General features: G+C 43.9%; 1 protein-coding gene and 1 non-coding gene across 2 annotated transcripts in view; one reads left to right on the top strand and one right to left on the bottom strand.

The window, feature by feature from the left end:
* Window positions 1-27,638, top strand: part of LOC124802941 (testis-expressed protein 10 homolog) — a 150,986-nt gene that overhangs the window by 22,033 nt on the left and 101,315 nt on the right. Inside the window, exon 3 of the mRNA XM_047264028.1 lies at window positions 18,273-18,482. Within this exon, the coding sequence (XP_047119984.1) occupies window positions 18,273-18,482 (210 nt within the window). The remainder of the gene's footprint in view (window positions 1-18,272; window positions 18,483-27,638) is intronic.
* Window positions 16,811-16,887, bottom strand: Trnas-cga. The gene has a single exon. It is a non-coding gene; the product is annotated as a tRNA-Ser (tRNA).

The raw sequence follows: 27,638 nt of genomic DNA, 5'->3' as shown, positions 1-27,638 counted from the left end.
ATTGTATGCTACCTGTGATTGTATACAAAATATGATATTACTCAGATGCCCTTCACGACTGCAGGCACACTCCTGTACTTCCGATGAAACTTTGCACAACTTTCTGGCACACTTGCACCGCATTCTGTGCTGCGAACTTAATAGAACAGAAATAGTGGGCATTTCAAAAGTTGTGTTGTCTGTGAGACACCCTTTATTATTCCTTTGTGATGGTTTGCCCTCTTGGCACGTACTGTCAGTGTAACACCCCACGAAAATCGAAGAAAATGGTCAGTGTGACCTTCACATCAATATGAATCTGCCATGCAATTTTTGGCCTAGGCGATGTCTGCTGTTTCCACTGCGATGACTGCATCTTGGTTTCTTACTCACATCAGTAAACCCATGTCTCATTGCCTGTAATCGTGGTATTCTGTTTGCATTATTTGGCACGTCTTGTGTGATTTCCAGATAGTGTTGCTTTGGCTCCAATGCCACCAATTTTTGTGCAAATTTCTTAAACATTTTCCTTATGCACAAATCATCGGTCAAAGTTGAATGTACCAATCCAGTGCTTACCCCTATCTCGTTCACAGGTGCTTTTACTATGATACAGTGGTCTCCCTTGACCAAAGTCCCCATTTGCTCAGCCTCCAGGTGCCCCACAGCTCTTTTTTTTTTTTTTGGGTACAGTGCCCTGAACTATTGCAGCCTTTCTTCCCTCCCAGGCTGCATTGCTTTCTCCGCACCCATTCCTTTCCGTCCTATCTCCTCTCCCTCCTGCCCTCTGCCCTCCCTCTCCCCTTTCACCTACGATGTTTTCCTTCATGACAGCCTGGCTATTCCCTCGGTTCCACTATTCCCTTTTACTCTTGTGTCTTGTGTTTCCACTTTCCCTTGTTTACTGGCCTTGTTTGGTCCCCCTTGGGATTTGACCCTCACTTTCTGAATAGTTTCTGTGACGTGATCCATGTAGGGAAGAACCCTGGCATCTCCGATGTGGATTCCTCTTTCCCTCTCACCCCTTCTTCTCCCCTTCCCCGCTGTAGCCCTGCCCCCTCACTAGGTCACCAGCACATGTAACCAGTCTGTACAGGGACTATTTATACCAGTCTGGCTGAGCCCCCTGACAACACAGGGCCCACAGTGATCTGAGTGGGTGGTACCGGGGAAAACAAACCATGTGTGAAGCTGAGCTCCATCCTTGCTGCTCTTTTGTGGCCATCTCTTCAGACAGGAAGGGTTCTCTCTCAACCCTCACAGTTCCTTCCACGGCCTTCCCCTTCCTGGCCACTTCCTTGGAGGAAGCCCACACCTGCCGGCTTGGGGCAAAACCCTTTCCCCATTACTCGACTTGTTCCAGGACAGATGGGGAGGCTTTTGCTGCTACTGAACCACTCTTTTTTTAGAACATATTGAAGATAAGTTTTATGAACTTGACTCAGTTAGAAACATGCGATCTGGTTCCCTACTGATTAAAATCTCTTCTGCCAGTCAGTTGCCTTGCATTTGTTCTTGTGAGCACTTAGGAGACATCCTAATGAGCTTCACTCCTCACCAGTCCTTAAATATCACGTGGGGCATTATCTCCCATACGGACCACCTCCTTCAATGTGACGAGGAACCCAGGGCTAATCTGGCATGGCATGGCATTCATTTCATCCGGCAGGTCCAGAGAGGTCCTAAGAACAATTGCGTTGATACTGGCACATTCATCCTGGCTCTTGAGGGGGTAACCTTCCTGAAAAAGTCAAAAGTTATAGTTCACTGTTGTGACACGAAGCCCTACACGCCACCTCCAGAGCGCTGTTTCTGGTATCTCTGTTTTGGTCACTTAGCTTCACGATGTGAGGCAAATCGTACTTGCAGTTACTGCAGCCGCCCTCTCCATGTGGGGAGTCCTTGTACCCCACTTCCCAACTGCACGAACTGTTGTGGCACGCCTTCTCCTCGTTCATCGGGCTGCCAGACCTATAAAAAGGAAAGTAAAGTTCAGGAAATCAAAACTCCCAACCCTCTATCCTAGTCCGAGGCACGAGAGAAATTTGACTGTCTCCCTTCCTCAATCCTGTCTGCCTTCCCTTTACTCCTCCCCGGCAATTCCCATTCCCTCCCCTCATATAACTGCTCCTTCTTCTCAGCCGAAGAAGAAACCCTCTTCCCTGGAACCTGCCGGGGATGGGGCTCCTTCTAAGAATCTCCTTTCCTGGCACCTCCAGGACAAGAAGCCTGTTGCTTCAAGTTGCACACGGGACCTGTACTCTGTGGGCGTCGAGGCTGCTAGTTCTCTTTTGGATGCTGATATTGCTGTGGCTGGCTGTCTTCCTGACCGCACCCCTCTCACACTGTGATGGAAAAGATGGTGACCCGTAAGTATCGGAATGAGGTCCCTCTGGTGCCCCCTCCTCTCAGTCAGGATTTGATCTTACATTCATGGATGTCACTCCATCCTTACCAATGACGGACACTGGCAGATTCTGCCTTATTTGATGTCCAGCCAGCCTCTTCTACTACCCTCCTCCAATGGAACTGTAATGCTTATTATTGTCACCTTCCTGAATTGAATTCATTTCTTCCTCTTTACTCTGTAGCTTGTGTTGTATTGCAGAAATCTCATTTGGCTGATACTCATTTGCCAACTCTTCCTGGTTTCCAGGCCTTCTGCTGGAACCAGGTTGGCCCTTTGCGAGTCTCTGGTGGTGTCTGTACGTTGGTCCACACGGACTCTTCTTGCGCTCTTGACAACTCCCTCCTCCTTCCTCGTCCTTGGGGACTTTAATGCCCGTAACACCCTGTGGGGCAGTACTGCAACCACTGACTGGGGCAGGATTGTTAAAGACCTGCTGGTGGGGCAAGATCTCTGTCTCCTCGACACTGAAGTCCCCACACATTAGTGTGGCACACAGTACTTTCTCAGTCATTGATTTTTCCATCTGCATCCCAGATTCCTCCTCATTCGGGGAGGTCGTGACAATTTGTGCAACAGCGATCATCATCTTAACTTTACCCCAGCATCACTTGCCAGGACCCCCTGCCAGATGTGCCATTACTAATGCAGATTTGGATGCCATTTCCTAGGCTGCCACCCCAACTGCTCCACCACATGACAGAATTGATAAGTCTGTACAGAGTTTGACAAATACCATCCTTTCAGCAGCTGCTTTCGCGATTCCTTCTTCCGTGGGTTCTCCCTGATAGATGACTGTTTCTTGGTGGTCTTCCCCAAAATTCTGTGACTATTAAAGGCCACTGTCGTGCCCTCCAACACTACAAACAGCATCCATCTCTCGACCACCTCTTGATCTATAAATGGCTTCATACCTGGGCCTCTTATCTTATTGAATGCCAGAAACAGATTTCTTTCAAATGATACGTTGCTGCCATAGGGCCTTATACTCCCTCTTCACAGAACATGGCTACAACCAGGCACATTTTTGACTGCCGCCCTCCTACAGGTGTCCCAGGAATTTCCTTGAATAGTGTTATCCTCACCGGCCCGGACTCTCCTTTGTAATTGTCCCTGAAATGAGGAGGAAGTCCCTTTGCAGTGGTGAGAAACTGTTGTTATTCCAATTTTGAAATTGGGTAAACTGCTTCTTCAGGTGGACAGCTATTGTCCAATAAGTTAACCAGTCCCCGCTGCGGGTCAGGGGGTGAGAAAAGGCCCGAGATATTCCTGACTGGCGTACGAGGCGACTAGAAGGAGTTTCACATGTTTCGGCCTTTATGTGATGGTCCCCTGTAGGGTTTGACCTCCATTCTTCAAAATTTTTCCCAAAGAGCGAGCCAATTGGGGAAAGGCACCTTACAAGGTGCATCGTGTCCATCATGCATTGAGATCTTTAGCCCACTTTCTCGTCGTCACATCGCAATCCTGCCCATTCTCCATCTCTTGGGCGAGGACTCCTTCCTGGGTGCGTTTTCCACCATGAATTATGCAGTGTCGATTTCTGCGTCGACGATGACTGTGGACTTCTTTGCACCTGATATCCAGCACGGTAGCTAGTACATTGTGGTGGGGCCGATATGTACCCTGTTGGTTGTAGCCCCCTGACCACACAGGGATTGCCCTGCTGATGCTGCGCCATTAACTCCCTACGTATGCCAAGGGGTAGATGCCCATCCCCTTGGGGCATTGGGACTCCCGGCAATGGCCATCTTGCAAGGTGGCTTTTGCTGCTGCTGGTTGGCCCCCGTGGGGAGGGCTCCTGGTCGGAGTGGGTGGCATCAGGTCGGATGACATACGATGAAGCGTAGTCCATCATCTCTTGCTGGTGGTGAAGCACCAGCAGTCTCTAAGCGATCACAAGCTCAATTCAATGCACAGAAGTATGACCCCAAATTGTTCCCCATCCCTGGCCACACCATGGGAGGAACACCAGGCTAAGGATGGCAGTGGATCTTATTCGCCCCGGTACCTTGTATGTTCGAGAGCTGACGGGGAATCTTTCATGTTGCTGAAACCTCAGTTTTTTGTTGAGCATTTAGAGGACAAGTTCAGGGTGGCGAAGGTCTTGTCCAAAATGAGATCTGGGTCAGTCTTGATCAAAACAGCATCCTCTGCCCAGTCACGGGAGTTATTTGCTTGTGACAAGCTGGGGGATGTTTCTGTAACCATCACGCCCCATAAGAACTTAAATATGGTGCAGGGTATCATATTTCACAGAGACCTTCTTTCGCAGTCCGACAATGAGCTGCGTGCCAATTTAGAGCACTGAGGTGTACATTTCATCCGGCGTGTTCACCGGGTCCAAAGGATAATCAGGTTGCCACTGGTCCCTTTATCTTGGCCATTGAGGGTGATACATTGCCCAAGAAGGTCAAGGTGATGGTCTGCCAGTGTGATGTAAAGCCCTATATCCCTCTCCCGATGTGGTGCTTTAAGTGCTGGAAATTCGGCCATATGTCTTCCTGCTGTACTTCCAGCGTCACATGCCGAGATTGCGGACACCCATCACATCCCAATACTCCATGTGCACCGCCTCCCATCTGTGTCAGCTGCTGAGAGTACCATTCGCCTTGCTTGCTTGACTGCAGGATTCTCCAGAAAGAAAGGAAAATCATGGAGTACAAGACCCTGGACAGACTGACCTATACTGAAGCTAAGAGAAAATTTGAACGCCTGCATCCTGCGTGTATGACATCGTCTTATGCCGCTGCTACAACAGTTCTGGCTTCATCAGCTCCGCCATCCTAGGTCACATCTCAGAGCCGGAAGACTACACCTGCCTCCTTGATGGTGGGGGGGCATTTCCCTCCCTGTTGCTCCTGCACCACCTACTTTGGGAGCAACACCCCCCAACCATCAGGGACGTCTGTCCCCACTTCTAAGCCAGCAAGGCGTAAGCCTTCTTCGCCTTCTCTAGCTAGGAAGGGGTCCCTTGGGTCACTCCCTTTCTTGGTTTCATCCAGTGGGAAAGACAACACCCGGCAGTGACTGAAGAGCTCAAAAGCAGCTGGTCCTAGGGATTCACACTCATCCTCAGTTCTGGAGACTGAACCAGTGAAGTCCTCCCAGCAAGGGAAACTCAAGGAGCAGTGAGAGAAATCCAAAAAGAAAACCCCTAAGACCAAGGAAATTCCGGTGGCACCCACACCACTGCTACCTACCAGCTCTGCAGCTAAGGATGGGGTGGAGATTTTGACATCCGCTGAGGACCTAGATCTCGCCAGACCCTCAGACACTTCGGATATAGACTGCTCAGGCAGTAAGTTGGTGGCAGCAGGTGATTCTGAGGCATAAACTGCCTCATTGAATGTTCCATGCCTTCCCAGTCTCACGATGTCATCCTCCAGTGGAACTGCGGTGGTTTTTTCCACCGCCTGGCTGAGCTACGGCAAATGTTAAGCTTTACACCTGCTATCTGCATTGCCCTCCAGGAAACCTGGTTCCCAGCAATGTGGTCCCGTGCCCTCCGCGGCTATAAGGGATATTGCAGGAACCATAGCAAGTGTAATCGAGTGTCAGGTGGAGTTTGCGTTTATGTCTTAAACTCGGTCTGTAGTGAACATGTGCCCCTTCAAACCCCTCTTGAAGCTGTGGCTGTCAGAGTAAGGACAACACAGGAAATAACTGTATACAATGTATATATTCCTCTGTTAGTGCAGTACCTCAGAATGTATTAGCTGCACTGATTGATCAACTCCCTAAACCTTTCCTACTTCTGGGACATTTTAATGCCCATAACCCCTTGTGGGGTGGTACCATGCTTACTGGCCGAGGCAGAGATGTCGAAACTTTACTGTCGCAATTCAATCTCTGCCTCTTAAATACTGGGGCCGCCACACATTTCAGTGTGGCTCATGGTAGTTACTCCGCCATTGATTTGTCAATTTGCAGCCCAGGAGTTCTCCCATCTATCCACTGGAGAGCACATGACGACCTGTGTGGTAGTGACCACTTCTCCACCTTCCTGTCACTGCCCCAGTGTCTGGTGCACAGACGCCTGCCCAGATGGGCTTTGAACAAGGTGGACTGGGGAACTTTCACCTCTGCTGTCACCGCTGAATCTCCTCCACACGGTAACATCGATGTGATGTTTGAGCAGGTCACTAGTACAATTGCTTCTGCGGCAGAAAACGCGATCCCTCGCTCTTCAGGGTGCCCGAGGCTTAAGGCAGTCCCTCGGTGGTCGCCGGAAGTCACTGACGCAATTAAGGAGCGTCGGCAAGCTCTACGGCGGCATAAGCAGCACCCTTTTCTGGAGCCCCGCATAGCCTTTAAACGGCACTGTGCCCGTGTTCACTACCCTATCAAACAACGGAAGGAGGAGCATTGGGAAAGATACGTCTCCACCATTGGGTGCCACATGTCACCTTCCCAAGTCTGGGCAAAGATCAAACGTCTTCTGCGTACTAGGCACCAACAACTGTCTCCAGTGTTACCGTAAATGATGAGTTATGTACCAATGCAAACGCGATTGCTGAGCACTTTGCTCGAGCCTCTGCATCGGAGAATTACCCCCCAGCCTTTCACACACTCAAACGGCGGCTGGAAGGGAACATCCTCTCATTCACTAAACCCTGCAGTGAATCCTATAACGCCCCATTTACAGAGTGGGAGCTCCTCAGTGCCCTTGCACATTGCCCCGACACAGCCCCTGGGCCTGATCACATCCACAGCCAGATGATTAAACATCCCTCATCTGACAACAAGCGACATATTCTCATCATCTTCAACCGGATCTGGTGCGATGGCATCTTTCCGTCACAGTGGCGCTAGAGCACCATCCTTCCGGTGCTCATACCGGATAAAAACCCGTTCGATGTGGATAGCTATTGGCCCATCAGTCTGACCAACGTTCTTTGTAAGCTGCTGGAACATACGGTTACTTAAAGCATATGACACGACTTGGAGACATCATATCCTTGCCACATTGTACGAGTGGGGTATGCGGGGATCACTCCCGATTTTGATCCAAAACTTCCTGTCGCTCCGTACTTTCCGTGTCCAAGTTGGTGACTCGCATAGTTCCATCCGTATCCAGGAGAATGGAGTCCCACAGGGCTCTGTATTGAGTGTCTCTCTATTTTTAGTGGCCATTAACGGTCTAGCAGCAGCTGTTGGGTACTACGTCTCACCTTCTCTGTATGCAGACGACTTCTGCATTTCGTACTGCTGGTCCAGTACTGTTGTTGCTGAGCGGCACCTCCAGGAAGCCATCCACAAGGCGTAGTCATGGGCTCTAGCCCACAGCTTCCAGTTTTCAGCTGCAGAGTCGTGTGTCGTGCACTTCTGTCGGCGTCGTACCGTTCGTCCGGAACCCGCATTTTACCTTAATGACGATCCACTCACTGTAGTGGAGACATATGAGTTGCTAGGACTGGTTTTTGATGCTCGATAGACTCGATACCCTCATCTCTGTCAGCTTAAGCAGAAGTGATGGCAGCACCTCAGTGCCCTCAGTTGCCTGAGCAGCACCAAATAAGGGTGGAGATCGCTGTATGCTACTGCAGCTCTACAGAGCCTTTGTCCAATCCAGAATTGACTATGGGAGTGTGGTTTATGGTTCGGCAGCACCTTCAGCATTGCATTTGCTTGACCCTGTGCACCACTGTGGGGTTCGATTAGTGACAGGAGTTTTTAGGTCAAGTCCGGTGACCAGTGTACTGGTGGAGGCTGATGTCCCTCCACTGCAGATCAGATGTGCGCAAATGCTTGCCAGTTACAGCCCACACATTCGTAGTTCCCCGAGCATCCAAAGTACCGTCTCCTTTTCCCGCCTGCGGCAGTCCATCTCCCGCATCGGCGGCCCAGATCGGGGCTAACGATTGCGATTCGCGTGCGGTTCCATTCTCTCTGAACTGGAGTCCTTCCCTTTACCACCTCTACTTGCGGTCCGTTCGTGTCTGCCTCCATTGTGTACGCCTCAGCTGCAGCTTTGTCTGGACCTTTTGCACGGCCCTAAGGACTCTTATTAACCCCGCCACTCTCTGCTGTCACTCCCTCTCGATTCTTGACATGTTCCGGGGCTCTTAAGTGATTTACACTGACGGCTCAATGGCTGATGGTCACATAGGCTTTGCATATGTTCATGGAGGACATACTGAGCAGCACTCCTTGCCAGTTGGCTGCAGTGTTTTTACTGCAGAGCTGGCGGCCATATCTCATTCTCTTGAGTACATCCACTCTTGCTCTGGTGAGGCATTTCTCCTTTGTACTGACTCATTGAGCAGCATACAAGCTATCAACCAGTGCTACCCTCGCCACCCTCTGGTAGTGTCCATTCAGGGGTCCATCTATATCCTGGAACAGACCCACTGTTCCGTGGTGTTTGTGTGGACCCCAGGACACACCAACAGACTGGTGAAACAGGCGACACGGAAACCGCTTCTGGAGATAGGCGTCTCCGAAGCTGACCTGCATTCTGCCTTACACCGCTGGGTTTTCTGGCTTTGGAAGACGGAATGGCATAACAGCACGCACAACAAATTGCTTGTCATTAAGGAGGCTATGAATGTGTGGGAGTCTTCCGTGCAGGCCTCTCACAGGGAATCAGTTGTCCTCTGCCGGCTCCACATTGGCCATATGTGGCTAGGAACGCGTGACTACCTACTCCGTCGCAAGGACCCACCTCAGTGTCGCTGTAGCTCCCAAATGACAGTCGTCTACCTCTTGCCGGACTGCCCACTTTTAGCCGCTCTGCGGCAGACTTTTAACTTTCCCAGCACCCTGCCTTTGGTGTTGGGCAACAATGCCTCGACAGCGGCTTTAGATTTGCATTTTATCCGTGAGAGTGGGTTTTATTCTTCTATGTAGGTTTTAACGCATGTCCTTTGTCCCTCTGTGTCCTTCATCCTAGTGCTTTTAGGGTGGAGGTTTTAATGTGTTGCAGAGTGGCTGGCTTTCCCTTTTTATTCTCGTGGTTGGCCAGCCACTGTAATCTGCTTTCATGTCTTACTCTCTTCTGTTTCTAGCGTCTCTCTGTTGTTTTCTTGTCCTCTTTTGTTCCTTTTAGTGTTCGTTGCCTTCCCTTCGTTCTTGTGACTTTTTCTTTCTTTCCGTTCTATGTTACGTGTTTCGTCGTTTTATTCTCACACTTGTGGCATTGTTTGATTAGGAACAAGGGACCGATGACCCCGTAGTTTGGTACCTTCTCCCGCCTCTAAACCAACCAACTGTAAGTTAACCAGTGTCCTCTCCAAGTTATTTGGATGAACGGTGAGTCGAAAACTGTATTGGATCCTTGAGTCCCACGACATTTTTTCTTTGAACCAGAGTGGTTTTTGCCGAGGCCACTCTACTGCAGATCAGTTAGCGGGGACTCTGCTATCTGAATGGCTTTTTTCTAGCGTCATCACCTTGTTGCATGCAGTCTTCTTCAATCTGCATAAAGCTTCATGCCACATTCATGCCACTGTACACAAGTGAGGCTTCTATGGCCCGTTCCTGATTGTTATATGGAACTTTCGTTTGTGTGACACTTTTCAGGTACAGGGCTGCACCTCCCATACCTGAATCCCTCTCTTTTTCATGACTAATGGTCTTGTCACAACTATGGCTCCTGCAGTGTCCCCCTTCTTGTATGCTGATGACTTTTGTATTTATTTTTGTTCTTCCGTTATGAGTGTTGTTGATTGCAGACTGCAGGGAATAGTACACTGAGTGCAGTCATGGGCTCTCACTCACGGCTTCCATTTTCCAGCTGCTAAGACCTGTGTTATACAATTGTGTTGCCACCATACAGTCCATCCCCGTTTGAATCTGTACCTTGATAGCCAGTCCCTCAGTGTGATGGACTCTCATTGTTTTTTGGGATTGATCTTTGATCCCCAGTTGATGTGGCTTCCCCATCTCTGTCAACTAAAGCGGACATGTTGGTTGCACCCCAGTGCTCTTTGATGCCTCTCACATCATGTTACAGATGCTGGACTGCGAGGTACAACTGACGACTGGTCCTACAACTGGCAACTGGTGCCTTTCAGACTAGCCCCATGATCAGCATCCTAGTGGAGGCTTCCTCTAGAGATTGTCCTATTTTTAAAGATGAATGAATTATTCAGCAAATCCGAGTGAAGGAAAAGGTGTCTACCTTTGCCACTCGTACGTTATTTGCCAGTAGAAATCCCACTGTGCTCCCAGTGGGAGCATCTCCTAGACCTACTGAGGAGGTAGCCACGGAGACTTGGGATCTCACTTTCAGCGCCACGGTTGTAAGTTCGGCGAACCCAGAGATTGCCCATTCTACCTCCCCACTGTCACCTACTCACTCGTAGGCTCAACCTTCATAGTCTGCTGCTAAATCACAGGCCCCAAAATCGGACACCCATACTTCCAAAAAAGAGCCTGCTCGTGAAGATTTTATACGTACCTAGACCTCCAACCATCGACTCCTCCCTCATGTCAGTGCCCTGCTTCCAAGGAGGCTCATAAGAAAAACAGTTCCTCTCCTTCGCCGCCATGGCGTGTCTCTTCTACAGTGCCACCCAGCGGTAGCCACCCTCAGCCTTCTTCTGTGTCACTGAGAGGCACGTGCAGGCGGCCGATCCATCAGCCGATCGCTGGCGGCAGGAGCTGCCCCCGAACAACCTATGGATCAGGATCTTCTTCCTTTGGCTGAATGCTGTTCTACACCATTGGCCACTGGCTGTCAGCAGTCGTTGAGTTGCCTGCAACAGAGGTGCATTTTTTTCCCCTTTTCTGTCCACCCCATGTCAATTAATGATTGGAATATCCACAGAATTCGCTACTCTCATTTGGACCTTTCGGTTGGTACTGTTCTTTTAGCTCGGTGCTTTAAATGGTTTGCTCTTGCTGTTACACACTTGAGTAACCGTTTTCCATGTGTCGTTTGATTACAGTCACAACTGCCATTTAAGCGCCAAGACGCTAGCAGGTTTCCCAAGCCGATTGGACACTTTTCTCCTCTCTAGCAACATTTGATGACCATCAAAAAAATGGCTCTGAGCACTACGGGACTCAACATCTATGGTCATAACTCCCCTAGAACTTAGAACTACTTAAGCCTAACTAATCTAAGGACATCACACAACACCCAGTCATCACGAGGCGATGACCATCAATTTCCTAGCATCGACAATAGGTCATTCATGTTACAGAAGTTATTCTAACAGCCGCCGAATGTTCAATGCCTCATATCTATCTTTTCGCTCCCCTCCTCCAGTTCCTTGGTGGAACAAAGCATGCCGTGATGCAATATGTGAGTGGAAACGTGCTCTCTGCGTTTTCCGCCATCATCCTATGTTGGCCAACTGTATCCGCTGTAAGCAATTACATGCACGATGCCATTGCATCATCTGTGATAGCAAGAAGGCAAGCTGGGACATCCTTACCAGCTCCTTTAAAACCTTCACTCCCTCGCCTACAGTTTGGAGTCGAATTCAGCGGTTATCTGGTGTGTCTAGTTCCTCCCTGATCTCTGGCCTCACTGTCACGCATGATACCTTAGTGGACCCAGTTGCAATTTCTAACTCATTGGGTCAACACTTTACTGAGATTTTGAGCTCTTCAAATTACCCACCAGCCGTTCTCCCGAAGAAACGAGCTTCGGAAGTGCGACCTCTTGTTTTCTCCTATCAAAATCACGGAAGCCATAGTACCGTTTTTTCTATGTGGGAACTCCCAACACGTACCACCTTCCTCTCACACTTCCGCCCTGGGACCGAATGGCATCCATGTCCAAATGTTGCTGTATTTATAATACCATAGTCTGTGTACATCCTCCACCTTTGTAATCAAATTTGGACTGACAGTACCTTTCCCAAAAGATGGCGGGATGCTATTTTCATTCCTGTTCCAAAACCTGGAAAGGACAAACATCTCCCCTCTAGCTATCGCCCCTTTCTCTCAGGAGTAGTGTATATAATGTTTAGGAGCATATCGTAAATTGCCATTCGGGCTGGTGGCTGTTGTCCTGAAACCTTTCACCTGCCCAGTGTGGTTTCCAAAAGCATTGTTCCACAGTTGACCATCTTGTTGCTCTCTCCACTTATATCATAAGCAATTTTCTCAGGAAACGTCAAACAGTAGCTATATTTTTTGATCTGGAGAGGGCATACAATACCTGTTGAGGGTCAGGCATCCTCTGCACACTGTTCTCTTGGGGATTCTGAGGTCAGCTACCCCTTTTCATGCATGAATTTATGACAGAGTGCACATTTAAGGTGCAGGTGAACACTACTCTTTCCTTTACTGTCTCCCAAGAAAATGGGGTTCCCCATGGCTCCGTGCTAAGTTTTGTACTGTTTGCCATCGCCATAAATCCAATTATGTATTGTCTCCTTCCCAATGTCTCGGGTTTGTCGATGGTTTTGCAATCTACTACAGCTCTCAACGGACCAGCCTTCTTAAACGACATCTTCAAGGACGTCTCGATTGCCTCCACTCGTGGGGCTTTGATACCGGCTTCCAATTTTCTCCCAGTAAGACCGTTTGTGGAAATTTTTGGCGTCGTACAGAGTTTGAGTTTTATCCGCCTTCCCTACATCTAGGCCCTATCGACCTTCCATTCGTGAACGTCACCAAATTATTGGGACTTACGTTTGAGTGAAAACTGTGCTGGTCTTCCCATGTTTCATATCTATCGACTCGCTGTCTGCAATTCCTCAACACCTTCCGTCTTCTGAGTGGTACCTCCTGGTGAGCGGACTGAATGGTCCTACTCCACCTATATCATGCTTAAGTGTGCTCAAAATTTGACTATGGAAGCATAGTTTACTGATCTGCCCGGCTGTCTATTCTTCGGCATCTAGACTCTGTCCACCCCCGTGGAATGCGTTTAGTGACTGAAGAGCCTTTACACTGAGACTGCTGAACCTCTGCTGTGCAATCAGCGAGCTGTCCTTCTGAGTTGTTACACTATTCATCTGTCTTCCATGCCTGCTCATCTGACCTATGCTCTTTTCTTTGACGTCTCCTTGGATTTGGGCTACGCAGGCCGTCCTTCCTTACTACTACTACTACTACTACTACTACTGGGTGTCCACTTCTGTCAACTCTTACGTTCACTTTCTTTCCAATTTCCTAAAACTTTCTCGACAAATGGGGCCACCTCGGCTTCACCCCTGGACCTGCCTTCTCCGTGACTTTTGCCAGCTTCCCAAGGATAGTACCCCCCCCCCCCCCTCGTACCCCCCCCCCATATAGTTTATTTTCGGCATTTGCTGCTGTATGCACACGAATGGAGGATGTTACCTGTATTTAGATTGATAGCTCCAAGACTACCTTTGGTGCCGGGAGTGGCTATATTGTTGGCAACACCCTTATTAGATTTCGGCTTCATGACCAGTGTTCAGTTTTTCCTGCGGAGCTTTATGCTGTCCAATACATCCAGATACAGTATATTATATGCTCGGGTTCACTCAGCTCCCTTCTCAGCCTCCAAACTCTTTATCCTGTCCACCCTCTGGTCCACTGGATTCAGGACTGCCTCCACATGCTCCACTTGGGGGGGGGGGGGGGGGGGCATCTCTGGATCCCAGGGCACATTGGTATCTGTGGAAACGAGGCAGCTGATATAGTGGCAAAGGCTGCAGTCTCTGTTCCTCAGCCTGCTGTTTGCATGGTTCCCTTTGCCTATGTACATAGCGTTTTATGTTGTGGTGTTGCTCTTTTATGGCACACACATTGGTCTGCACTTCCCAATAATAAATTATGGGACATAAAACTTCTTCCCTGTGCTTCGACCTCTTCCTCCCGGCCTCGTTGTTGGGAGGAGGTAATTTTAACTACACTTCGTATTGGCCACTGCCATCAACAGCTTTTAAGTGGCGATCCTCCCCCTCTTTGTCCCCACTGTTCTCAGCTGTGGATGGTGAGACACCTTTTACTTTAGTGCCCCTATTTGAACCTGCTACACACCTGTTTACAGCAGTCACCTGATATACCTTACCTTTTAGCAGTTGACACACGCTCAGGCGATCGTGTGTACCCCCCCCCCCCCCCCCCTCCCCCCTCCCCCCTCCCCCCTGCTTCAATAGCAGTGTTCTAAGATTTCCTTCCATTTTTAGTTTCCCTCCTCCTGGAGTTTCACTCCTATTGCTGCTGATTTAACTTTTGGTTTTTTACCTCTCACTAAGACACAGAATGGGCGCTTATGCTCGTAGCAGTTTTGTGCCCTAAAACCATAATTAAAAAAAAAATTAAAAAAAAAAAACTTACTCAGCAACATTGTTGTTTCGGCTTGTTGAGGGTCTGCGTCAAGGCAATTTGCTGTCCATTGAAGTGCGGCCATCTTTGAAGTAGTCGTACTGCTCGTTTATATGTAAGTTGTTTGTGACATCATCCCCAAAAACTTGTTGAATTTTGTGAATGGTTTCCACTTGGGTATCACCAAGCTTTTGGTAGAATTTGATGCATTGTCATTTTTTCCTTCATTTTACATCTTAACTGGAATCTGATGAGTTGTCCTCACTCATAGCCCATCTGCCAGTGACTGACTTTCTGCAGGTGGGAAAAAATTCATGAATGAGTGTGAATGTCTCCTACCAAATCTCCACTGAAACTAGTCTCCCACACTTCATTGGTTTACACAGGAAAGGAGAAGGTGCAATACTCTTTGAACATACCTCATTAGATAGGACAAGTCCGCTTATAATTTAATGTTTTGAAATTAATTCACTGATTGTGGTTTCCTTGACATCAGCTGTATTAGGTATAGATCTACTAGCCAATAGCGGCATGTGAAAATCTGTGCTGGATTGGGACTCGAACCTGGATTTGGGCTGGGCCAGTCTATGTGGTTAAGGCGACAACTCGCAATAAGCTGGAAATTTTCATTTGAGTCACAGACCAGCACAGATTTTCACATGTCACTATCGGCTAGTAGATCTATACCTAATGTTGCTGATGTCAAGGAATTTGTGGTCAGTGAATTGATTTCTTTCAGGCATGCATGTAATTATTAATCCAATGTCTAACATATTTATCGTACATGCTACAAAGCAAAACAAAAATTTGAATAAGAGGTATTAATTGTGTGTAGTTACATTTGTATTTATGTTTGGGCCTTAGAGTTACTTAAATACTCTTTATATCAGCTGTTTGCAGCACAGACTTTGGACAACATATGGGACTTTCTATAATTTACCTTATGTGTGTATTATATTCATGGATCATTTTCACTCACTCTTTCACATATGTAACTATAATATGTAATGATGATAAAAACAGTCCCCTTTGTTTACATATATACTCCTCTACACTGTAAAAATCTTTTTGCATTGAGTATCTTAAAGAAATTTCTGGAACGTCTTCTCATTTACACTGTCTCGTAGATTCTTAGCTACCACTGTGCCAGTTGTGCACCTGACTGCTCTGGTCCTTTTTCAACAACTCTTTCTGTATGGTATACTTTTCAGCTGATATTTATTTCTTGTGTCATAAGAATGGACCTCAGCATTTTTTGCAAATAATGTATTGTCTTTTATTAATGACACTGTTGTTCTGTAAGTGTACATAGATGAAAAATTTAATACTTTTAGATTATGGAAAACACCTCTGCATGAGTCTCTTAGATTTTTATTCACATTGATCCTAACGACTTTGCTTTTTTCCCAGTGCACATTCTTTTTTGTGTTCATGCTGCTGGAGATTCCCTATACAGTAATTCCATACTGTATGTATTGTTAAAAAGTCAGTGGTGTACTGTATACAGATGTTGTTTACTAGCTTAATGTGAAAGGTACTTTGTGATAAGTACTACAGTACGTATAGCAGACATGCTCTACATGTTATCTCCTTTGGATGTTATTGTCTAACACAGTACCCAAAACTTTTACCCAGAAACTTCTTCTGGTATTGTTTCACTTACAGATATTATCTGCGTGACCTGCTTTTTATTTATTAGTAAACAACATGAACATGGACGTAATCAAAAGAGACAATTTATATGAGCCATTAACTGTGTTATTTGTTGAGATAAATGTGCTTGTTTCAAGTGTTTCCAATTTTTTCTGCATTTACTGATGTCGTCATCAGTGCTCAATATTTATTGTTCTTTATAAAGAGACTGAACAACTGTGATCTGTTGTAACATGTTGCTTCCTATTGCCAACATGTGATTTTATCCATTGTGCTGCATGTTCATGTATGCCATAGTTTTAAAGTTTCCACATTAGAGCTGTGTGGGTCATTGTTTCAGAAGCTTTAGCCAAATCCAGAAACGTAGCAGCTACACAGTTTCATTTGTGTACTGCATCTGTAATGGATTGTGTTAGGCCAGAAATAGATGTTTCTTTATATTTCCATTATTGGAACATTGTATTCATGTATAAATTGAATACATTTATAAACTGAATATTGTGCCCAGAATGAGATTTTCACTCTGCAGCGGTGTGTGCGCTGATGTGAAATTTCCTGGCAGATTAAAACTGCGTGCTGGACCGAGACTCGAACTCGGGACCTTTGCCTTTCGCGGGCAAGTGCTCTACCAACTGAGCTACCCAAGCACGACTTACGCCCCGTCCTCACAGCTTTGAATATTGTGTGTCTCAAGGACTTTAGTTAATCTACTGTGTATAAGCGTCTGTAGTATAGTTGAGAAATTCAGTACTGTAGATAAACGTTTAGGAAAGTTCTGTCACAGATACTTTTGGATTAAAGGAGCCCACACACCAAAAAGCAAAAGTGTAGAGTCATCGATAGGCACACGCAAAAAGAAAGAAAACTCACTAGCTCTTGAAGTAACTCTTATTTTGAGCTAGAAAGTAAGCTGCACAGAGGAAACACGCTTGCATACACATGTCTATGCCTGCTGGAAAACAGTGCCAATGCTGCATTTTTGCAGGTAGACTAGGTAGTGGTGGGGGTAGTGTCAAGTGGGATGGACAGAGGGAGAGAGAGACTTGGAGAGTGGTTGTGGGTGGTTGGTTAGCAGCTTGGAGGGAGACAGCTGGTTTGCTGCCTAGGACTATGAGGGGTGGCAAGAACACAGTCCAGGCATGTGATGCATGGTTATCAGAGCCAGTGAGGAGCAGTGCACGCTGAAGATTTCGAGGGAATGACAGGACAGAGGAAGGGGAGCTTTTGGGTGGACGGTGCAGGCACATTAGGTTAACAGAGATTGAGGCCACGATGATTACAGGAGTGGAGGATGTGTTTTAAGGATAGCTCCCATCTGTGTAGTTCAGATAGGCTGGTGGTGGTGGGGAGGATATAGATGACCCTGAATCCTTCACTCTGCCACCAGCTACTGTGAACTATGCAGATGAGAGTGACCCTTCAAATTGTATGCATCACCAGAGGGAGGTATCTTGTCTGATTACGAAAATAGTGTACCTTCAGCTTCCTTCTGTACCAGCAGAATTCAAAAGCTTCTGTTCTCTTCATATCTGAACAGTAAACAGATGCAAATGGATGTCTGTTGCTGTGGGTATACAAAGATTGAGAGACTTGCACAGGGTAGATCATTATGGAGAGCTGAATCAGAGTAATTTTCAGATTCAAGGCAACAATAAAAATCTTGACTTGTTATGTAACAACTAGAATCATTTTCTCTCTTCCACCATGGGTTGGGAATTGAGTTTATATGAAGAAATAAGGGAAGGGAGGCTGTAAAAAAGGAGTGAGTGAAAGAAAGAAAATTATTCAAAAGCTGTCTCCAATGTTGGGAAAAAGAAATAATCTGGTGTCTGTTATAGTTATTAGAATTTCACTTATAAAGCCTTGCACTGTATATGTTCATTACAAAGATAGGCATGTCTAATATCGTTGTGGATAATCAGTGTGCAAAACTGATAGACCTAAGGTGCATTAACTGATATTTTTAAAAGTGCATGATTATGTTTGATGAAGGTGAAGATACATACATAAATTTGGAATTTCATTTGTCCAGGAGCTTCTTTCTAGACTGCAGCATCACAATAGCTCAATGCGTCAGGATGCTATACGGGGTCTGGCTGAACTGGTGGCAAATTTCTCATCAGAAGTTCTAGATGGTGTGCACTTGCCCCAAGTGATTGAAAATGTTACTCGCCTTTCTCTAGAGTGTGAATCTGCTGTTCGTAGAGAGGCAGTAAAACTTCTTGGATCAATTTTCAAAAAGGTAATTGATGTATCTTTATAAAATTCAGCTTGGAAAATTAGTTTTGTATCATGATCCAAAAAATAAGTAGAATTTATTCAATAGAAACAACATTGATATTTTGTGTGTGTGTGTGTGTGTGTGTGTGTGTGTGTGTGTGTGTGTGTGTGTGTGTGTGAGAGAGAGAGAGAGAGAGAGAGAGAGAGAGAGAGAGAGATTGTGTGAGTGAAGTTATCTGTGAATAGTTCACTGCTTTCATTCGTCTGTAGATCTCATTGTGTTTGCCTGTTATTTAGCATCTTCTTTCTTTTAACTTACCTTGTGAGATTTTGTGAACTATTAAGAGATTTTCAATCTATTCGTCTTTTCCATTCGAACCTTTAATTGACTTTGTGAATAACTATTACTGATTTAACCCCTGATTTTCGTGTATTTGTGTCACACATCCTTTAATATAGAGTTAACAGTGTTCAGCAGTATCCAAAATGAATATATCTAAAATTGTTTCATTTGATCAGTGTCATCATTTTCAAACTCATAACCATATTGCTCAAGTTCTTATTTTGATTTCCTTTGGAGATGAAACTAAAAACCTTTTGAAATTTTCTATAGAATTTTATTGTTTTCAACCTTCCTCTCTTTCAGAACATTTATTATTTCTTTCAGCCGTTAGTGACAAGGAGATTTGTTTGTGTCTGACATGTTTGACAGTCATCTTGCATAGCCTGTTTTCTTTTGTGTGTGATCTAGATGTACTTGAAATATCGTTCTCCATTTGGTTGCATTCAGTTGCTGATTTTTGTTACACAGAGCTTCATAAACTCTCTTCATGCATGTGATGATTTGTTTTCAGTATTTTTCTTAGGATTTTCTTCTCTCTTTTTTTCATCCACATCTACATGGCTACTTTGCAAATAACACTTACGTGACTGGTGCTGGGTTTCTTGAACCAGCTTCACAGTAATCCTCTGTCATTCCACTCTTGAACAGCACATGGAAAAAAATGAACGCCTATGTCTTTCTATGTGAGCTCTGATTTCCAATATTTTATTAGAATCATCATTTCTTCCTATGTATCTCAGCATCAACAAAATATTTTTGCATTCATAGGCGAAAACTGGTGATTGAAATTTCGTGAAGATCTTGCCGCAATGAGAAATGCCTTTGTTTGAATGAAGTCCATCCCTTAGCTTTTATCATGTCTGCTACACTCTCTCCACTATTTCTCAATGAACACAAAATGTGCTGCCCTTCTTTAAACTTTCTCAGTGTACTCCGTTAATCCTATCTCATAATGATCCCACATCATGCAGCAGTGCTTCAAAAGAGGGTAGACAGATGTAGTGTGGGCAGTATCTTTAGTAGATCTGTTACAGCTTCTAGGCGTTCTGCCAGTAAAACACAGTCTTTGCCTCACCTTCCCCACAAAATTTTTTTGTGTGTTCTTTTTCAGTTTAAGTTGTTTGAAATTGTAATTCCTAGGTATTTAGTAGAATTTATGGCCTTTAGATTAGATTAATCTTATCATGTTAACACAGTTGAGTGGGTTCCTTTTAGCACTCATGTAGATGACCTCACACTTTTCATTATTTAGGGTCAATTGTCCATTTTCACACCAAACAGATATCTAAATTGTTTTGCAATTAGTTTTGATCTTCTGATGACTTTACTAGATGATAAATGACAGCATCACCTGCAAACAACATAAGATGGCTGCTCAGATTGTCTCCTAAATCAGTGATAAAGAGGAGCAGCAGAGGGCCTGTGACACTACCTTGAGAAACACCAGAAATCACTTCTGTTTTACTCAGTGACTTTCCGTAAATTACTATAAACTGTGTCCTCTCTGGCGGGACACCGTGAGTCCAGTCACATAACTGAAATGATATTCCATAACTGCACAGTCAGAGTACAAGATGCTTGTGCGTTACGGTGTCAAAAGCCTTCTGGAAATCTAAAAATAAGGAATCAGTTTGAAATCCGCTGTCGATAGCATTCAGCACTTCGTTAGAGTAAAGATCTACTTGTGTTTCACAATAACAATTTTTTTATAAATCTGTGTTGACTATATGTCAAGACACTGTTCTCTTCAAGGTAATTCATAGTGTTCGAACTCAATATATGTTCCAAAATCCTACATCATATAGACATGAATGGTAGGGGGCCTGTAATTTAGTGGATTACTTCTCTTGCCTTTCTTGAATATTGGTGTGACATGTGCAACTTTCCAGTCTTTGGCTACAAATCTTCTGTTGAGTGAGTGGTTGTACACAATTGTTAAGTATGGAGCTATTATATCAGCGTACTCTGAAAGGAACTCTACTGGTACACAATCTGGACTGGAAGACTTGCTTTTATTAAGTGATTTAAGTTGCTTCACTGCTCCGAAACTATCTACATCCAAGTTACTCATGTTGGCAGGTATTCTTGATTCAAGTTCTGGAATATTTGCTTGTTCTTCTTTGGTGAAAGCTGTGATTAGTAACTCTGCTGTGGCAGCACTGTCATCAGTAGTATTTCGATTGCTAACACACAGAGAAGGCATTGATTGTTTCTTGCATATTTTACATACGAGCAGACTCTCTTTGGACTTTCTACCAGGTTTTGAGACAAAGTTTTGTTGTGGAATGTATTATAAGCATCTCACATTGAAGTCCGCACTAAATTTTGAACTTCTGTAAACGATCACCAACCTTGGGGATTTTTACATTCGTTTAAATTTGGCATGCTCTTTTTGTTGTTTCTGCAACAATGTTCTGACCTGTTTTGTGTACCACGGGGAAGCAGGTATGTCTTCAGTTGCTGTTGACAGTGTTTCTGTGAATTCATGCCACAAATGGTCTGTACTTACAGTGTTAATTTGGAAGTAGTGGAGATTGTTTCTCAGGAATTTTTATTTGCTTTTTTGAATAGAGATATTTTTCATTTATTTTTGGAAGAGTTGGGTGTTACATTATTCAGTGTCGCTATGACAACCCTGTGTTCACTAATGTATGTATCCATTTTGATGCTCACTATTAACAGAGGAATACTTGTTGCTAAGAGTTCAAGTGTGTTTGGACAACCACTTGCTATTCAAGTGGGATCATGTACTAATTGCCCAAAATAATTTCAAGAGAATGCGTTAGCACAATTTTGGATGATGTTTTATGCATGCCACCAGATTTAAATATGTATTTTTGCCGATATGTTGAGAGTGAATTGAAGTCACCAGCAACTATAATTTTGTGAATCGGGTATGTGTTTGAAATTAGACAAGTTTTCTTTGAACCTTTCAGCAATTGCATCATATGAGTTGAGAGGTCAATATAGGAATCCAACTATTAATTTATTTCAGTTGCCTAGAATGACCTCTACCCATACTAACTCACCAGAAGTATCTACTTCAATTTTGCAACAAGGTAAGCTACTTCAAACAGCAACAAAGACTCCACTGCTAACTGTATTTAGCCTATCATTTCCGAATACCATTAGATCCTTTGTAAAAATTTCAGCTGAATTTATCTTGGCATTTTGCCAGCTTTCAGTGCCTGTAACGATTTGAGCATCAGTGCTTCCTATTACAGGGTGTATACGACCTGGGACAACCGGGAGATCCGGGAAAAGCCCGGGAATTTTTTCATCTGGGAGAAAACCGGGAAAAGCCCGGGATTTTTTTACAATTCCAGGAATTTTTCATTGTTTTAATTTTCAGTTAATTTTTTGTAACTTTGACTGGTAAGAACCAACACTCCAACAAAGAAACTATATCTTGCTGCTGTAGAATAATACTGCAGCAATAAAAAACGAACGAGAGAAAAAAAAACGAAAATAAAACTTAAGTTGCAAAGAAAATCCACCATATACAACAACAAAACACAGTGCTCATACAAGCGTCTGCCAACAGCAAAATCTGTAAAATGCTTTAGGAAGGCTGGCCGGAGCTGCAGAACGGTTCTAAGCGCTACAGTCTGGAACTGCACGAACACTACGGTCGCAGGTTCGAATCCTGCCTCGGCCATGGATGTGTGTGATGTCTTTAGGTTAGTTAGGTTTAAGTAGTTCTAAGTTATAGGGGACTGATGACCTCAGAAGTTAAGTCCTATAGTGCTCAGAACCATTTGAACCATTTTTTGAGCTTTAGGAAGACTATGCAATGTTTCATAACAGGCCTGGAACTAGGGGGCAGGGGCAAACCGGTATCTGCCCCGGGTGGCAGTTTCAGGGGGGTCGGGGGGTTGGGGGGGGGGGGGGGGGGCGTGACAGATTCATATTATTGAGGAAAAAGACCTTGTTTCACAAAGCGTCTAGCATCCAGCGCACATTGGTCTATCGATTACTCATATGATTTTGAACACATCCGTGTTGATTTTTGAATACGTGCATAGTATATGTGATGTCTCTGCCAAGGGAATCCCTGTCACATCTAGAAATAAACTTTCCTGCAGACAAAAGGGGACGGGTCTACACGAGCTGAGCGGAATAAAGTCGAATGGGTGAATGCCAATCGCTGTTTATTTGTTTGACTGTGTTTGCAAATGATCGGCGTTGTTATAATTACTAGCGAATTCCATAGATTCAGACTAATAGAGTGGAAATAAACGACTATCAGGAATAACCGGCAACAGAGATTACATATTGTCTTCTCCGTCTATCCAAGAAAATGAAATTTTGACAGAAAATTTTTGACCAGACCGCTACAATACTAAGGGCCAGTTATACAGTCCATGGATAGCAGCCGCTAAAGTTCTATTCTGGGGGTAGTGCGGAAAATGCGTTGTATGAATATGTAATAAGGTATAACTAAACCGGTGACTGTGGCTTGGTTAGTTAACCAGAGAATAAGTTTTGACACTGGCAGGGATAGTTACAGAATTAGTGGTGACAAGATTGTTTGTTACAACGAGGAAGGAGAAGAAACGGGAGACTCAGACAAATTACGGAAGAATATGACGATTCCAAATTTATATAAAAATTTCGTGCTACTACTTTTCGATCTCATGCTTCAGAAGCCAGAGAGTATGAATAAAATGTGAAACTATCTCCTAACATAAAACTTTTTGCTTGTAGTAGGCCTGATAGGCATTTGATATTGGTACTTCGTGAATTACATTCCGTCGTGCTATAAAAATGACCTTTTGTGCCAAACCAGTCTCATGTATTCGGTATGTCTAACAACTGCTGCAATATTAGGCAGGCCTATTTGGTTTCACCCAGCAGACAGTGACAAAATACACGTAATCACCTCGAGAAACCACACCAGTCTTGGGTACAATTTGTATTAACAGCTTTTTTTAGCATTAGACGACAAGATTTCATTTTTTGATGTAGCAAAACCTTCGACAAACTTTGATGAGGTAATAGATTCTTTTCCAGAAAGTATGCCGTATAAAGCTGTGGCAGGATTAGAGAGAGAAAAAGCTAGGACTTGTAAGGAATGAAGAAATGTGTACTGTCTTGTCTTTACTCGTTTTATGTATTCTATATTTAATTTTATGTCACACAAAACAACAAATTATTAGCGAATAGGCAGTAGAGACAGCAAATTTTCTGGAGTTCTTGTTCTCCTGGTTACAAATAATCCCATCCAGTATTAATTGCGAGATTTTTTTTGAAGAGGGGCAGGGTGTCAAAACGGCCGACTGGGAGCAGGAAAGGCACCACAGGACATTTTTATTTCCACTGGCCTGAATATAGTTTGATGGCACCCATTACAAAATATTACACGTTTGAATTCCACAGAGCGAAATACGTGCGATAGAAGAATGCTGTGTGAAGAGGTGTGGCACTGCACTTTGGCACACTTAAGACTGAATAACATGTCTTACGTTTCCTCGAACACACGTTTTATGTTTCAGACTTTTCAGAAAGATGTGCGTTACAAAATGAACATATTTTTGAAAAGCAGATTTTTTTAAATTTTTGGCGTCCTACCTCAAACGCTCGAGGGAGGGGGAGCGCCACTATCTAATATTGCCTCGGTTCGGATTTACGTTAAGTGATTTTGCTGTTTCCTCTTCATTTATTGGTCTCACGTCAAATGAAAACAAAACGGATTTCTGTGGTCGGAAGCTATCAAGTGCATTAAAATACATTCACATAATTATGGAAGTCTACAAATGTTATTAGTTTCAGATTTTATTTTGTTTCCACCTTTCTGACAGTCAAGTGTTAATCGCCTTGCAGAACAATGAAGTTATTTTTGTCGGTTTGTTAAAGAAATTTGACCTTTATTAATCCTTTCTGCTGAGGCAGTCAATTTATTTGAAACGAAGTGTTTAATTCGACACTATTGGGTAGTTTCAACTGTTCGTTGCATTTCAAGTTCACGTTTTCATCTTCTAGCACGTATGGCGTTATGCCATAATAAAGAAACAAACATGAAATAATACAGTGCTGGTACTCCAAGAAAATTTACATCTGAATCTGGACATACGAATGTGCATTTTAAGCCGAATTATGCATTTTAGTATGGTTCACAAAATTCCCATGCTCTTGGACTATCCCCTAATGTCTTGTTTCTAGTATGACATAATGTAAGATCTTTTAATGTTTTACACGTACGAATGTACGGCGCGGCGACGCCTGTTATCTGGTGCTCTCTGGCAACTGCCGAAACGAATCTGTTTCTAACTGGTCGCGGGAAAATATTCCGAATGGTTGTTTGAAAATCGTTACTTTCAAAGTAAATTTCCTTATGAAGAAAAAGAACTCTGTGCGCGAATGTCCCATGAATTTCTTAAATCAGAGAGAGTTCGACTCTCTTTCAAAAATCAATTCTTTGAGGACGACCATTTAGAATATTTTCGAGCCCATAGGATCAGACATTTATGTCGTTCTTAAAAATTTTAATGGCACATTTGTGTGATGTATCTTAAAGAGTAACACGCGCAAAAAACAACAACATTATGTGTGAAAGCTTAGCTTCTCTTGCAGCTTATTAATCTTAGAGACCAATATTATATGTGAAAGCTTTTCTTGTAGCGACACTATGTATATTAATTTAAACCATTATCTTTTCTTATTTGTGTGTTCGAGCCGCTTAACAGTGACGTTGGTATTGGCCGACTACATCACATGTCCTATGCTTTGAATATCCGCTGTCATCGGCTGGCGAGATCGCTTGACATGAGCTATGACTGGCTTACAAAAGCACATCGCAATCTCGGACCAATCCTTCAGAAAGTAACATGCGGTATTTGGTGGAATTCGAATTTATATTTTCGTAATACGAAAAAATGCAGTGTACATGTTGCTGCACATCAGACATCTTTCCAAAACGTGTTTTTTCTCCTGAGTTTCATTTTCTAAAATGCCGAGAAATTATCCGCCAGTATATAAAACCACAACCATTGAAAGGATTGATACATTTTACAGTTCCAGGGAAAAGTATACTGTTATTTAACACAGAAAAAGTGTATTTTCATCCGGGAGAAAGTGTATTATAACTGGGAAATCCGGGAATTTTTTTTCTTTGTCCACGTATACACCCTGTATTAGCACTTGGAGCTGTGGTACTTTCCCAGTTACGACTGTTATTTGTATGGTTTCTAAATCGATTTTGTTCCTGCGTGTGTGACCTGCACCCTTTGTGAAAAACAGAAAGGGCTTCAGTCTCGGAGATACACTAACAAGTCATTCCATGTCAATTCAACCAATTTGAGAAAATGTTCCAGCTGATACCCTCAGATTTGGCTGAAATTTAGCATGCCAATGTTACCAAGTGTGGAACACTCATGTACAAAATTTTAAGTTCCCCTGCCAATTAGTTCCAGAATTATGGCTTGTGAAAGGAGGTGGCGTGACCCGGAAATTGCAACCCGCATCTGGCAATCTATCTTCAGACCCAACTTCAGGTCTTAATAACTTTGGAACTATTCCGCACAGTCCAGTGAAATTTTTACAACCCAGAAACATCCACTTAGAGAACACACTCAAACACCAACAACATATTTCTGAGGGAAAATAAAAAATTCCAAAATGTGATTTAAAAAAAGTAATACGTTAAAAGGTACATATTGTAGGTGCCCTCTTTGCCAAATATAATTCACTCAAAGAGGGTATACGTTTTTTTGTGGCAAGCTTAATGTGGCCTAAACACACACAGAACTCATCTTGCCCATATCACTCACACAAACAGAGTTACATGCACATGAAAATACCAAAATTTGAAAAAATTACCTGAAAAACATAGATTTTCTTAGAGTGGTAGCACAAAAGGGACAAGTGATATCCAAGCCAAATTTCAAACGCAGCATAAGTAGACCATAATATAATGTGTGGCAAAATGTCAACTTGTTATTGCAAGGCATATGTGTACAATAAAGATGTATTTGGTTAAGTTTCTTTTAACACAATTTAGTAAGTAATAGTGATGATGCATACAGCTTGTTTCAGATAAAGCTGCAGCAATTGTTGGGAACCATTAGACAACAGAAAGTTAAACAATGGTAGTTTTCAGGTACAGAATGAGTCATTGTTAGGCAGGAACAACAAAGAAAACAAGCAACAATCACAGGTTACTCATGTTTTTAGAATTCTAGTTCAGACTGGTCATTACTCTTCTGGAAAGTCAGTATGGAGGTAGAAGAGTGTACTAGTGGTGCTTTTGTTTAAACAAGTTGCAGTATTGGTAAAGCACAAGCATCTGAATGTCATAAAACAACATACGGAACAAAGTGTGGCATTCGCTTTGTGCTCTATGATCTGGATTAATCGGACCAAGATTTGTTGCTATGGAGATCTGAGATACACCCCGTGGGCACAACAAGTACGGTTCCAGGAAACTTTAGTGTTTGTTATCATCATATGAAAGTGTTTCTGGATAAGTATTCTTTCCTGCAAAGAAGTTGTTTTGATCCATTTCGGATTCATAAGAAGACAGTGAAGTGTAGCCTCAGAGAAATTGATAAAATCAGTACTGAAAGTGAATCAGTGCATGGGACTTAACATGAAACCAGGACAAAAGTTATGTTCCAGGTGTTTTACACTGCTATAAAATGAAGAATATTCTGATGATTTACATGACAGTGACGAAGAGTATCAGCCACCTACAACCACAGCAGATGAGCAGTTAAATACTTCAGCGACTGCTCTTGGTTTGTCTCCCATGTAAACACACAAAGTTGGGAAAAGAGTCAGTCCCAACTACGGTAGAAGAAAACTACAAGAAGCTCAAATGGAATTAAAACACAAAAT

Source organism: Schistocerca piceifrons, chromosome 6 (assembly GCF_021461385.2).
Source record: "Schistocerca piceifrons isolate TAMUIC-IGC-003096 chromosome 6, iqSchPice1.1, whole genome shotgun sequence".
In the NCBI taxonomy this organism is placed as follows: Eukaryota; Metazoa; Arthropoda; class Insecta; order Orthoptera; family Acrididae; genus Schistocerca; species Schistocerca piceifrons.
The sequence above is the reverse complement of the archived record's forward strand: the minus strand, read 5'-3'. Positions and strand labels throughout refer to the sequence as shown.